Source organism: Glycine max, chromosome 6 (assembly GCF_000004515.6).
Source record: "Glycine max cultivar Williams 82 chromosome 6, Glycine_max_v4.0, whole genome shotgun sequence".
Classification (NCBI taxonomy): domain Eukaryota; kingdom Viridiplantae; phylum Streptophyta; class Magnoliopsida; order Fabales; family Fabaceae; genus Glycine; species Glycine max.
In genome coordinates, this window is record NC_038242.2 from 9,029,846 (window position 1) to 9,043,746 (window position 13,901).

At 29.3% G+C, this 13,901-nt stretch overlaps 1 protein-coding gene across 1 annotated transcript; it reads left to right on the plus strand.

Moving 5' to 3' along the window:
- Positions 1–7,489: 7,489 nt before the first annotated feature.
- Positions 7,490–11,636, plus strand: LOC100820569 (WAT1-related protein At4g08290). Its single transcript, XM_003526575.5, has 7 exons — positions 7,490–7,800; positions 7,923–7,985; positions 8,104–8,220; positions 10,102–10,345; positions 10,593–10,754; positions 10,921–11,072; positions 11,176–11,636. The coding sequence occupies exons 1-7, from the start codon at positions 7,616–7,618 to the stop codon at positions 11,348–11,350; spliced, it is 1,098 nt and encodes a 365-aa protein (XP_003526623.1). The 5' UTR covers positions 7,490–7,615; the 3' UTR covers positions 11,351–11,636.
- Positions 11,637–13,901: the final 2,265 nt, after the last annotated feature.

Here is a 13,901-nt window from a genome sequence, read left to right on the forward strand (position 1 = left end):
AATTAAGACAGAAGCTTGAAAAGAAAGACGAGCATATAGTTAGTCAATTACCAATTTCCATTTGGCGTGAACTAATGTCTAGTGAATAAGAAAGCATTAACAAAATGATGGTGACTTATTAATTTATAGTGATGAATAGTAGCAACTATGTACAGTCCAAAATTACCTTTCCCTCTTCTTGTTTCTTCATTAAGTCTAAAAAGAGCAATAATATATGGATGAGACGCGCGACCTAGTTGCCTTAGTTGCATGTTTTAAGCTTTTGACTGCTGACCTGTGGTTGCTGTTGATGTTGCATGCTGAATGGGAAGCAACTAGCCAGCCAGCTAGCAAATTAACAAGTGGAGATGCTGTATTACGTGCAAGGCAAGAAGAAGTCAAGAGAAGGCTAATTATAAAAATAAAACTGTAATTTTCTTCGCTCTCCAGTGTTCTGTTTTTATTTTCCTTTTTTCTTTCTTTTAACGGTTGTTCACATGCAATGCATGTGCATATAAAAGGTTTATACTTTTCTGGGACAGCTACTGGCTAGCACTAGCATACTATTAGTTCTTGTTCTGCATTCTCTGTTTTTAACTAATGAAACTGTGGTGGCAAGGTGCACTTTATAACACACATTGGATAGAATTATACCCTCGAAGTCTCTTGGCAATAAACTAGTGATTGTTAAATTCGGGCCGAACAAAAAACCATCCAACTCTCGATTTAGACTCAACTAGTTAAACTGCCAGGTTGAACAAATATTATTTGAATTTACTTGTTATATATATAAATAATTTTAGTATATCTTAAAGTTCATTTTTAGACTCAATTTTTTAAAAATTGTCAACTTTTGATCTTTTGTTTAAAGAATGTATCACATTAAATGTCAATAACTAACATTGTGAATGTAACTAACGGTTATGTCACAACAATATTGTACGTACACATGAATATTTTGGCTAATGTGATATCTGCATGGTTATGACGTGACATTTATATTATTGTCATATGACAAATTTTTTTAACTTTTATATTATTCTTTATAAAATTTAAAATTTGATTTTGATCCTTAATTAATTTGTTTATCTAATTTTAGTCATTTTATAGAATTTTAATATCTTCTTCACCCACTTTCATGTTCATCTTACCAACATAAACATATAATATTGTTCAAACCATAGTTCTAACTTTAACTAGAAACCAAGTATCTTATCGGCAGGACGAACCTAGAAACCTTATAAAAGGGTTAAAAATATTTTTTTCCTTAATTTATATTTATTTAAATGTCTTACTTTTAATAAAAAATAATAATTTTATTTTATTTTTATTATTTTTACACATAAAATTAAAACTAATTTTTATATTAAAGGATAATATTATAAACTTAATTGTTATCATAATAACAACAAACACACAATTAGTTTTACACTAACAACACTGACAGATCCATCATTTTTAATTTTTTTTAGTGGAAGTAAAATATAATATAATATTTTCTCATACGAAAGATAATATAAACTCTATCAAAAAGAATATTAGAAAAAATGAAAATAATATAAACTAAAATGATAAAGTGAATAAAATTAGTATTCATTTATTTTATGTTTTTCAACTTTTTACATTTATCTTTCTAAAATAATTTTTTAATGGGGGCAACACTTTTTTTTATGGGGATAAAAAAATACTTATTCTTTGTCCCTTACTACTGATCACATTAACCATTGCAATAAAAATAACAAATATAACTAATTTCACATAATTTTTCACTAATTAACCTTAACCGTTAATAACATTAAAAACTAATTTTATATTAATTTACTTAAAAACACACATATATGTATATACATAAATTAAAAGTTTAAAGGGAGGGGGGCACTCAGGCCCCTACCCGCCCTCCTCTAGTTTCGTTCCTGCTTACTGGTTTGATCAAACCTTAGAAACAACGTATACAAATGGCTGCTTGGGTGTTGTTATAATTTCAATATTATGATATTTCTTAATAATAAATGCTAGCAACACACTATTATTAGCTATTCGAAACAAAGGTGAAAGTTATATAATGATTTCACTTTCATCCTCATTTCTAACCCTTAATAATAGTTTAAACGAAGCCTTTTAAAACTGAATTCGTCATTGAATCAATGAAAACAATAGTTCAAGATTCAATGGTCTAATTATAATATGGTTAAACAAAAAATAACAAATATTCATAACTCCATAATATTATTAATAGGGGTGTGAGTGTGAGACAAGTTAGGATAGGCTTATCATTTTTTTTACTTGACCCAAACTTTGTTAAAAGTCACTTATGTGAACTCAAATTGAACTCGATCAAGACCAAATAATATATAAGACAAGATTGAATAAACAAAACTTATTAATGTAATATATCAATATTAAATTATATAGTTAAATTGTAGAATAAATAAGTATAAATCTTAAATTAAGGTATATTTTAGAATTTATATTTCGATATAAATAATATCATTATAAATATAATATTATTTTATACAAAATATTATTATTAAATAAAAATATTATAATTAATTCATAATTTTTTTAAATATTTTAAAATAATATAAGATATTGGGTTGAGTTGAGTTATGAAAAGCCAAACATGATCTAAAGTCCTCAAAATAGGTTAGATATAATTTTGGTTTAAATATCTTTCTAGTTCTTACAATTTACTATTTAGTGCTTTTTATTTTCTTGTTCTTGTAAGATTATTTTTTTTTGTTTCTAGTCCTTACAAATTTGGAAATTTGGTTTGTTTTGTTTTTTTCATTTAGATAATGCTTTGAATAGTAAATAATGTTATCTAAAACATTAAAAAGAAAAAAAATAAACATAATTTTCAAGGATTTAAAACAAAAAAAATTACAATCATGAAAAAACTAAAAACACTAAATTGCAATAACTAAAAATATATTTAAACTTGTTCAAATCCATTATGTGTTGGTAGCGTTTCTCAATAACACTAGCAGAATCTTGTATATGACTAGTTTTGAGGGTTGATTGAATCGGTTTGGTCATTAGTTCCCAATTGATTTAAAAACTATGATTTGAATAATATTTGGTAGGATGAATATGAAAATGGATTAAAAATTTATTAGAGATTTAAAATAATGACTAAAATTAGATAACAAATCAAGGATTAAAATCAAACTTAAATTTTAGAAGGACTGCAATTAAATTTTAAATTTTATAGAACTAAAATTAGACATTAAAAAATTATAGGGGTAATAAAAAACCATTTGCCACAAGACAACAAATGAGTATGAATTTAACGTGACACATTCTTAAAAAATGGAACATCACTTATACAATGTTGACATGATATCAAGTTGCATTGACAAATTATTAATAATAAAATTTAATGTGACTCACTTTTTAAAATGAAGATCAAATGTTGATTATTTTAAAAGAGATTAAAAATGGAATGTAAGAGAAAGTGAATTTTTAATAAATATTTATAATTGTCACTAAATATTCATCCACATGAATTGTCATTGTTTTGCAATAAAATTACATAAATGCCATTAAATTTTTGAACGAGAAACAAAAAGTTTGAGAAATACATGGGACTTTCCGACAGTTTTTATATCAGTATTTAGAAGATTATTAGAAATTAGTCACAAGAAAAGATGATAGATTGATTATGATATGACAAGAGAGCAGCTTCCCGGAGGACGGGGGCATATAAATTAAGAATATTAATATATGAACATATTTAATTTAAATATTTCATTAATATTTTTTATTTTTTTATTTTTTTATCACATTATAAATTTTATAATAATTATATTTTTTTCTCTCTTATTAGGTATTTAATAACATTTGGGTTTTCATTTATATTTTTCCATAAATTAATTAAACACAAAAACGAGTCCGTTAGGCCCTTATTCAAATAATACTAATAAAAATAAAAACTCACAAAACATCACGCACTTCAACTACCCTGCGCAGAAACAAGTAAGTGCGCTTAGGCAATAACCACTTTTTCCAATTAATGTATCTACTTAATTAAACAGTAATCAAGAGAAATTCTATTCAATGATATAAATATTTTAATCCCTCTTTCCAAACATACTCTTGTGTGAGAACGAAAAGGTTACTGCAGCATCTGTAATGCTTTACACGTACACATTACTGTATAGATTTTAATATATAGTACTCGTATTTCTTTTTACGGATGTGTGGAATGTAAGAAATTATTTGATAATTTAGAACAATCATGATCACTATTAGGTCCCTGCATGATATGTACTTGAGTGATATTATTTTTTTTATAAATTTTAAAATATTAATATATGTTACTTAAAAATTAGTTAAAATCATAGATACTACAGATCTTGTATTATCTAATAATTTATTTTTTTTTGCAGAATGGACACTATCTTGCTTCAAAATTAATCCGTCCTACGCGGATTATTCTATGGCGGCTGGTCTTGGCATTGTTTCCAATTATGTAAGAGCCTTATCAGCAGTGAAAATGAAATCAAGAGGTCGTGTTTATGCGGTGAAAGTGATGAAATAGGTGAAAAGAGCCATCAAATTGAATTAAGCCAAGAGGAAAGCGCTCCAAAGAAATAAAAGCTGATGAAAAAAAAAAGAAAAATATTTCATCAAACTTAACAAGACCTAAAAAGTGGTAACTATATATTAATGGATGAACCCATTGGTATTGCGCGAGTTAATTAGTTGCTTGATTTAATTTTTTTTATATTGGTGCATGTCTACATATAAAAACGAATAGTGCATTTGAATAGGTCATTAACACTATGTTATTAAAGCGCGGTAATGTAGAATGAGTTACCAGGGGTGAAAGGAAAGTGACAGTATGCAGTAAGTTTTTCAGGATTATGTCAAAGTGCATTATCAACTTCACTCATTCTCTCTTCTTGTCCCACTCAGAGTACAATGAGATATATATAATATCTCAACTTGAATGTGAAAGAATTGTCAACCTATATAAATAATTCACAGAATAAACAAAATTAATTAATTAGAAGTTGTATTTGGAATAGGCCATATATAACATTGCGGATACAGATATACTACGGCACAATGTTAAAAGAGTCGTATGGTTTATGGCTTGGACAATGTCCTCCTTACGTCTTTTACCATGTTCAAGAAAGAATTATTACTTGAATCACCCGTCATGCATATCATATAGTAGTTGAAAGAATAATACAAAAAGAGGAATATTTTATCTTCTAAAGAAACAAAAAGAAGACAAGAAACTCATAATCTTTTGTACAAATTAAATAAAAGGAGACATATTAAAAATATAACATATTAAATGATGATGCAATAAAAAAATATTATATAAATAACATAATACGGAGTAGTCCCATTACATACATTACATCAGCCAAAAGAGTCTTCTCTTTTATTTTATTTAAACTGCTGGAATGGTTTAGAATCATTAGGTTTTTAATGTTTGGTGCTTATTCAAACTTGGGTTCTACGGTGGCTCACCGTACGTATGTGTATGCATGGTGACATGGTGCGCAACCCAATTCTACGAAGTGGCCACCAAGTTTTCCACTTAGTGATCAAGTGGCAACTGTCAATTTTTCCACAAACTATGTTTGTGCACTCTCCGCTGTGATACTGCTTACGAATTGCATTTGGTCGCTTCTTAATGTTGCAATTGCATTGCACTATTAGCTCCTCAATATAGCTCTAACTTTTATACCAAACATTAGCTTTCCAATTAATTAATTGTAAATAATCTTCACGTCCATTTCTAAGCTAAATTTGTACAGGTTTGCAGGTTTGGTCTTGAAGCCCCGTGAATTTAAGTAGGCCATTCCATATCATTCAAAATCTTGAATTCTCCTTCCTCATAATTCAGACGCAGCTGCAGGAAGAAAGATTCGCACTACCGCGCGATTAAAAATCTGTTTGAATACAAGATTAAAAGTTTTTTTTAAACAGTTTTTGAGAGTTTTTTTTTACTGAAATAAAGTCTATATTCCTAATAGAGAAGCTATTAAAAATACTTATACCTTATATCAAAATTGACCCTAACTTTATCACACGATATTCTGTACTTAACATTTTTTTTTTGGTTGTACTTGGGTCAAGTGTGTACTTAACAGTATGCTACAATCAAACGTCACTTTTTCTTTCATAGAATGAATATGACACGGGTGATCTTAAATCTTAATGATGAAAATAGTTCAAAACAAACTTCCATGAACCATGTGTTTACGTATTTTGATTTTTGCATAATTTTTCCGTCCACTCACTAATCAAAATAATAGTAGGAGGGAAAGTACTATATTATAGTGTAGATATTATATTGGTTTCATAACTAAAATTCTAATTCAGTTCTTGTTTTTGTTTTCATTACAAGAAATCTAATTCAGTTAAGTTCATTTAAAGATAGGTTTGAATGAAAGTTGATAACGTGCTTTTGATAATTCCAATTAGACAAAAAATGATTTAAGATTTTTTTTTTGACGAATTAATGAATAAGAAAGAATTGTTACTTTAGAAGTAAAAATGTTTTTGAGCTACTCTAAATTATATCCAAACATTTATTAAGTACATGTTTGGATTTCAATGAAAAGAGCATAAAGGTATTTTTACTTTAAAAATAACAATTTTTTTCTTTATTTTATGTATTGGAATTTGAAATTATTCATTGGATTTTATAGAAGTATTTTTCTAACGTTATCTAAGCATAGCCAAAGTCATTGAGATCATTTATGAGTAGTGAAATATTTGATTAGATTGATAAGAAATCATAATTTTATTTATTTATTTATTTATTTTTGTGTCTCCATTTATTGTAAAAATGAAATAATGTAAAACGAGTTTTGTTATTTTATGGTTACAGTACCAATTCTGAAAAAACTTAATGTTTAGATAAACTTTTTTAAAAAAAATACTATTTAACTTGTTTAAAGTTAATGATATGAAATAAAATTTTCTATGAATTACTTTTTGAGTAAAACCATATATGTGTACAGCAAAGTTTGAGAATAATTTATCTCGATGGGAAGAAGAAAAAAATGAAAGTATGAAATAAGATGGATGATTGGATAAACTAAAAGAGATGAAAAAATATATATATAAATTATTACAAAAAAAAAAAATCATACAAGAATGACATTACTGAAGCAAATTCGCTTTCACATGAAAAGTATGCAGTGTAAAGATATAAAAGTAAACCATTATTTTTGTCACTAAAAAATGGATACAGAAAACCGAACATTAAAACATGATCATTCATTCACCATTTTAAAATTAAGATGATTAATTTAAATAAAAAAATCATATTAGATAAGTGATCAAAATATTAGATAGTATAAATTAATTCACGTAATATACACGCATTAATCGCGCTTCTTGAATGATTAGTCAGCAATTAAACCGTGCTAATTTCTTTTCTCACCTTCTAATCTTACCGCTGCCGGGAACGTGTAAATTAAGTAGCATTGTAAAGCAGCTTTTTGGATTATAAATATTATTAAATATACTCACGGGTTGGGTATAAATATTAAGATGGCCAGCATTGGTTTCGCAGGGAGTTGCAGATAAACAAAATCTAGCAGAAGCAAATTCACTTCTAAGATACACATATTAAGTTCACCAGAGAGAGAGAGAGACATTAATCAAGATGGGTACGTGGTTCACAAATGCAAGGCCGTATCTGCTGTTAGTGGCGGTTCAATTTGGCTCAGCAGGCATGTTCATATTTGCGATGGATGCTATAAAGAAGGGTATGAGCCATTACGTGTTCATCGTCTATCGTAATGCCATCGCCTCTGTATCTCTTGCTCCCTTCGCATTCGTTTTAGAAAGGTCTCTTCCCCTTACTTCTCATCCATGCATGCATATACATCAAAGTGTATATATATGTATATATATATATATTCACCTCTATTAAATTAAATTAAAAGAAATACTATTGTTTAATTTTGCAGGAAAATTAGGCCCAAGATGACTTTCCGGGTATTTTCAGAGATTATGGCACTGGCTTTTTTCGAGTAATCATTATCCTACACTTACATATATATAAAAAATTATACTTCCAGATTGTTAATTATTATGTATTTATTGCACATAGTTAATTAAATTATATTTATATGGTGTTACTACTTGCAGAATAATACTGGACCAGTGCTTCGCCCTCTTGGGCATGAAATTCACGTCGGCATCTTTCCTATCTGCTGTTATGAACTCCGCACCCTCTGTTACTTTTGTGATGGCTGTCATTTTAAGGTAAGTAATAATAAATCTAATAAGAGTAATATTTCTCTTTTATATGACTTCCACCTTTTATTTCTCATTACATTATTTCTCATAACTATCAGTTTCTCTACTCTCTCTTTTTTTTTTTTTTTTTATCTCTCTCTTCTTTCTATCCATATATACCTTAAAAATACAGTTCACAATAAATTTTTTTTTCTATCTCTCCAACACAAATTAAATATTTCATTAACATTCATAATATTTCCTTATCTCTTTTCTTATCATACATTTCTCTCTCATCTAACTCAAGATATAAAATACAGGTGTCTAATGCGGCATTATTAATCAAACAATAGTATTTACCTACATGGTTATCTAATAAATAAATAAAAAGGCTCTATATAATGGTCAGTCAGGGGATTGGTTAGTAATGGATCAAAACGCTTCTTTAGAAAGGTTTAGGTAAAGTCCCACCCGTGATAATTTCCTTGTAGTATGTTTGGAAATATAGTTTTGAAGGAAAAGAATAAAAAAGAACAAATTTTATTATTTTTAAATTAAGAGAATTAAAAAAAGATTTATAAAAGTAAGCAAAGAATTATGATATTGAATTTATTGTATATATTTATTTTGTTTAAAAAAGCTAATTAAAATATATTTATTAGAAATAATATGAGTATTCATTTTTTTCCATAGTATAATTTTCATAGATACCCTTCGGATTTATAAGTACCACTTTAAATCATCTTTGAAGCTTGATATGACGTAACCTTGTAATGGAGTGATGTCCTTTTTCATTGTTTTTTATGTACCTTTTTTTTATAAGAAAAAGAAAAATATGAAATGAAACCAATTGTAAAGTCTAATTTTTAAATATTGGAGTATAAATGTGAGATAAAATTTTTTATTGAGTAAAAGTTAAAAAATTGAGCATCATATAAATGAGAAAAAAATCTATAAATTTAAATCTTAAAATTTTGGATTAAAGTATAATGTTATATTTTTTTATTTCCCTCCAAATTCTCCAACACTAAACTCCGAATGCTTCAAGTTACCACTTTCATGTCTAAAGCTCACAAAATACTATTATAATGAACTAATGAACTAAGTGATAATCTTATATATTAACTTTTTTTATCAAAGCTTCACCGAACAAAGACTGTTCTTTTGTGTGTGCATATACTGATATACACTATAATGACTGTTTAAAAAAAAAGCACATGACTATTTAAAAAATTATATAAATTATATATTTTAATGCTAAATATATATAATAAAGTTTGATGTTTAACATTATCCATCTCACCCTTTCATAAAATATAGTATATCTCCATATTGTGCATATAGATGTGTGTGAAAAGAGTGCAAAATGAAAATAATATGAAAGAAAATCACTTTGAAATATTAAATAAACGACCCTAACGTAGTTTAGTTTAAAATTTAAAACAAAAAATCTTTTCACACTACTGTTTAATTAATATTGATTTTTCTATTTATATATACCAGGTGCATAGATTTAAAAAATAGAATTCAAAGGATAATTAAATTATTTATAATTAAAAATGTTAAAAATAGAATTCAGTACATTAGTAACAAAAATCATTTATAATTAATTTTTTGATGTTTTAGACACAATAACTTAATTATATACTTAATGCAAAGGATAAAAAATATAAATGAGTATATAAAGAAATATATAGAAAAGGTACGAAATTATAGTGACTAATGTACCTTTTCTTGTTGATTTAATCTACCATTTAATTTCAAAACAAAATCACTAGAGTGCGCACACGTACACCTTCGTAAGGAGACAAAAACACAAATCTTCTTTTTTTTTTTTGGGTTGGACACAGAGAATCATAAATCGTACATATATTCATACATTTAATTTATTAATTATATTGATCACAGAATGGAGCACATGAAGATTAAGGAGGTGGCATGTCAAGCCAAAGTGATTGGCACAGTAGTAACATTTGGAGGCACCTTGCTAATGGCACTGTACAAAGGCCCCGTGCTTAGTTTTATGCGATCATCAACTAGCCATGCTAGCCAACCTGAGAATGTGGTCACTCAAACTGGTAACCATTGGGTCATAGGGACATTGTTCCTCCTCATTGGTTGTGCTGGCTTTTCTGCATTTTACATATTACAGGTAATTTGCTGCACGAACATATTTATTTTTTTGTATCCACAAAAGTTAATTATTAGTATTATTAGTTTTTGTTAATGAGAGATTCAAATATGTGATCTCTTTTCCATTCCCTTTTTCCTTCACCACCAAAACCATCCTTATTTCTCCAATAGTTGAACATATTGTTACACACATAAAAATAAAATGACATATTTATCTATTGGTATAATATGGAAAATGAATGATTTGTGGTTTGGTGATTATGTAGGCCATAACATTGAGAAAATACCCAGCAGAGATGTCGCTGGCCACTTGGGTTTGCTTTGTAGGAGCACTTCAAAGCTCTATTGTTGCAATCTTCGCAGAACGCCACCACCCTCATGCTTGGTCCCTTGGTTGGGATACACGACTCTTTGCTCCTGCTTACGCGGTAAATGCTTTTGGATTGGATATATAAGATAGTACAGTAATAAGTACCTAACACAACTATTTGGGCTGAAAAAATGAAAAACATAACGACCCCACCCTAGTTGTAGTATTGTATTGCATCCTATGGTCCCTATTTTTTTAAGCCCTCACCTTAATTTTTATTACAGGGAATAGTTACATCTGGAGTTCAGTATTACATACAAGGCATGGTCTCAAAAATTATGGGCCCAGTTATTGTGACTGCTTTTAATCCCCTGCGTATGATCATTGTTACGGCCTTGGCCTGCATCATCTTATCCGAGCAACTCTTCCTTGGAAGGTACTACAAATTAATTAATTAGCAAATGCTTCAATTCTCATCTTAATTGTACACATTTTTTCTCTTAACTGACCTCATTTCTGCTGAATTTGAATGATATCAGTATTATTGGAGCAGTAGTTGTGGTTCTTGGGCTTTATCTAGTTGTGTGGGGAAAAGCTAAAGAACGCAGAGGTATTATGACACCGTCCCCTGCAGAAAATAACTTTCCGGAAGACCAACGACAGCTACCAGTCATAGCTCCAAGGAATGATAACATTAATACTAATAAGGCTTAATTAGTCCTTCGCCATGTTGAAAAAACTGATGTGGAAGGCACAATATATCAAGAAGAGAGAGTCAGTAAAATTTAAGTATAGGCCTAGGCTTTGTTTAATTAGACATTGGTGTAGCATTCCGTACAAGTGATCTCAGGTCAATGTCATGCACATTACTAATACCATGAAATGGGTGGGATAAGTGGCATGACGATTGGTGAAATTCATCATATATATAATTAATTAGTGATCAATTAGAGCTGCATCATTGTTCTTGAGTTGAATGAACTAATGTGCTTCCGAGTCATCATAGAGTAATTATTTACACAGTTCTGGGCTAATTTGCTTTCATATTCCACTTTTAAGTATTCCAATTCAGGGCTATAAAAAAAATGTATTCCATTTAAGCTAAGGTTGGAGATTTTAATACAAGTCTAAACATATATTTTTAGCACGTATATCAAGCACCTACCCCCATCTCACTTGTTTATTTTGGCATATAAACACGATAGAAAAGCCCAAAGCTGATAAGGAAACATACTTCTTATATCAAGATTTCGAACACAACCAGAGACCTGAGTACCAGTGAGGTTCACGGAGCGCACTGTCACACCACACCACCCCACAAATAGAAAAATCAAAGCAACGTTGTTCAATTTTGTGTGTAAATAAAATTAAAATATTAAAAATAATAGAGAACTTTTGAAAAATAAATTAATTAATAGGGGCTGTAGTTTTTGTGTGTGCGGTGTTAGCTTGCCCACATGCATTTTTTTCTATGATTTGTAGCATACAAAGATTAAGCCATATATTGAGATATACTTAATTATATAATTTGTGTTTTTCGTGTTATTGAAAAATTTAGGGAAAGATTTGTAACTCATGTTTCTGACTTGTATATCAAAGTTGATTGCTATTTTAATGAAAATTAACTTTCTTTAAACCTCCTCACCTAAGAAATCACATTGATGAAGTTAAAAGGATGACTAGATGATAAAAGAATAAAAAAGAGTAGAAAAGGTGGTGAATATGATTCTTTCCACTAACCAAAAAAAAAAAAACTCATTGGTCAAACCACCACTTATGTTCAGGCAATTGTTAATTACACCTCCCTTTTCCCTCCTCACCTCCAAAACCGAAGCCAGTGGCAGTTTGATGTTTGGGTGAGAACAATTCTACAGAGACGTTGCTCTTGTTGGATGCAGGCAATCCCTTTCTAGGCAGTAGTGTTAAATTGTCTTGACATGTATAACAAAGTGAAGGAAATATAGAACTTAATTAGCAGCTTGATTATATGTATAAGGGATATGTTGTGTAATGATTTTTGCGATTCTATCGATATCTCTGACCCAGTTCTATCAGTGAGTGTAATAAGCATAAGTTTTGGGATATATCGTACAGTAGTTATGCTAATTAACATGAGTTTTGGTGTCAATTATAATGCATTGTCAGGCTCCTGAAACAATATACTCATGTAAGGGAACTAGGTAAGCATCGTAAAATGTCACAAGTTAGTCCAAGTATCTATTTGGTAAAATTCCTTTGTGTCAACTTCTTAGGGAAAGAAGTTTAGGCTTGTGCAAAAACTGCATAATCTCCTAGTTCAATTATAATTATTATCATCAAGTTTGATGGGTAAAATGAAATATACATTTTATAACTGAAACTGAAGAACTGAATGTTTTTTCAATCGATTATCTAAGTTGATAGATTGCCTTTTGGTTCTTATCACTTAGTATCTAAAAGGCTGTGTACTTTAACAGTTTCTGGTGGGTTATGTGCACAAACATGACAATGACAATACGATAGGTTGGCACATTGGGTAAAAATAATTTAGCATAAGCACGGAAAGGTTGCAAAATAAAAAAAACTCTTCAAGCTTTTCCAATGCCACCGACTTTTGTTATGAATTGGTTGAGCTCATTTCTCTAGTTAGAAGTGCTAATCTTTTATTATATAACTCAGTTTTTTTGGTGCATGAGACTATGTCTAGTTTTTTTGACAGAATTTTTAGCTGATGAAAAAGCTTTAAATAGATACACGAACACATGATACCATAGCACACACACAAACAACTTGCATCGAGACCCAACAATCAGTTTATTATAGGGCTCAAATGTTTTAAACTAGTTGGTAAACAACATGATAAGTAAAAAAATTGGTAAACAAAAATATATACAAAATATCAATTTTTGTTTTAAAGAACAACTATTGGTAGGAAACATCTACAGAAATAACTCATGAAACAGCTGTTAATTTGAGCTTTATTGTAACTTCGTGTTCATTTTAATGTTGTGGCTGAACTTGCAGAGGTACAACAAGCGTCGTTCAAGATTGTGAACTAGTGCTATTATATATGGCTAGGATTACTCTTGAGCGCAAATCGAAGACCATAAACATTCAGGTGCTTAGCCCAATTGCTTCGACTGCGGAAAATGAGTCCCCAACGCGTTCGTGGCTTTGTAAGGAATCGCAGCAACGAGAGTCATGCCATGGACCACGACAGCGACTCCACAATTATTGTTTCCACCGTGAGCCCACGACAGCAACCTTGTCGTTGTGCAGCATCTCG

Coding starts and splice junctions, on each gene's coding strand:
- LOC100820569 (XM_003526575.5), top strand. CDS start 7,616: ATGGGTACGTGGTTCACAAATGCAAGGCCGTATCTGCTGTTAGTGGCG. Junction 7,801..7,922: donor TTCGCATTCGTTTTAGAAAG/GTCTCTTCCCCT, acceptor TTAATTTTGCAG/GAAAATTAGGCCCAAGATGA. Junction 10,755..10,920: donor TCTTTGCTCCTGCTTACGCG/GTAAATGCTTTT, acceptor TTTTTATTACAG/GGAATAGTTACATCTGGAGT.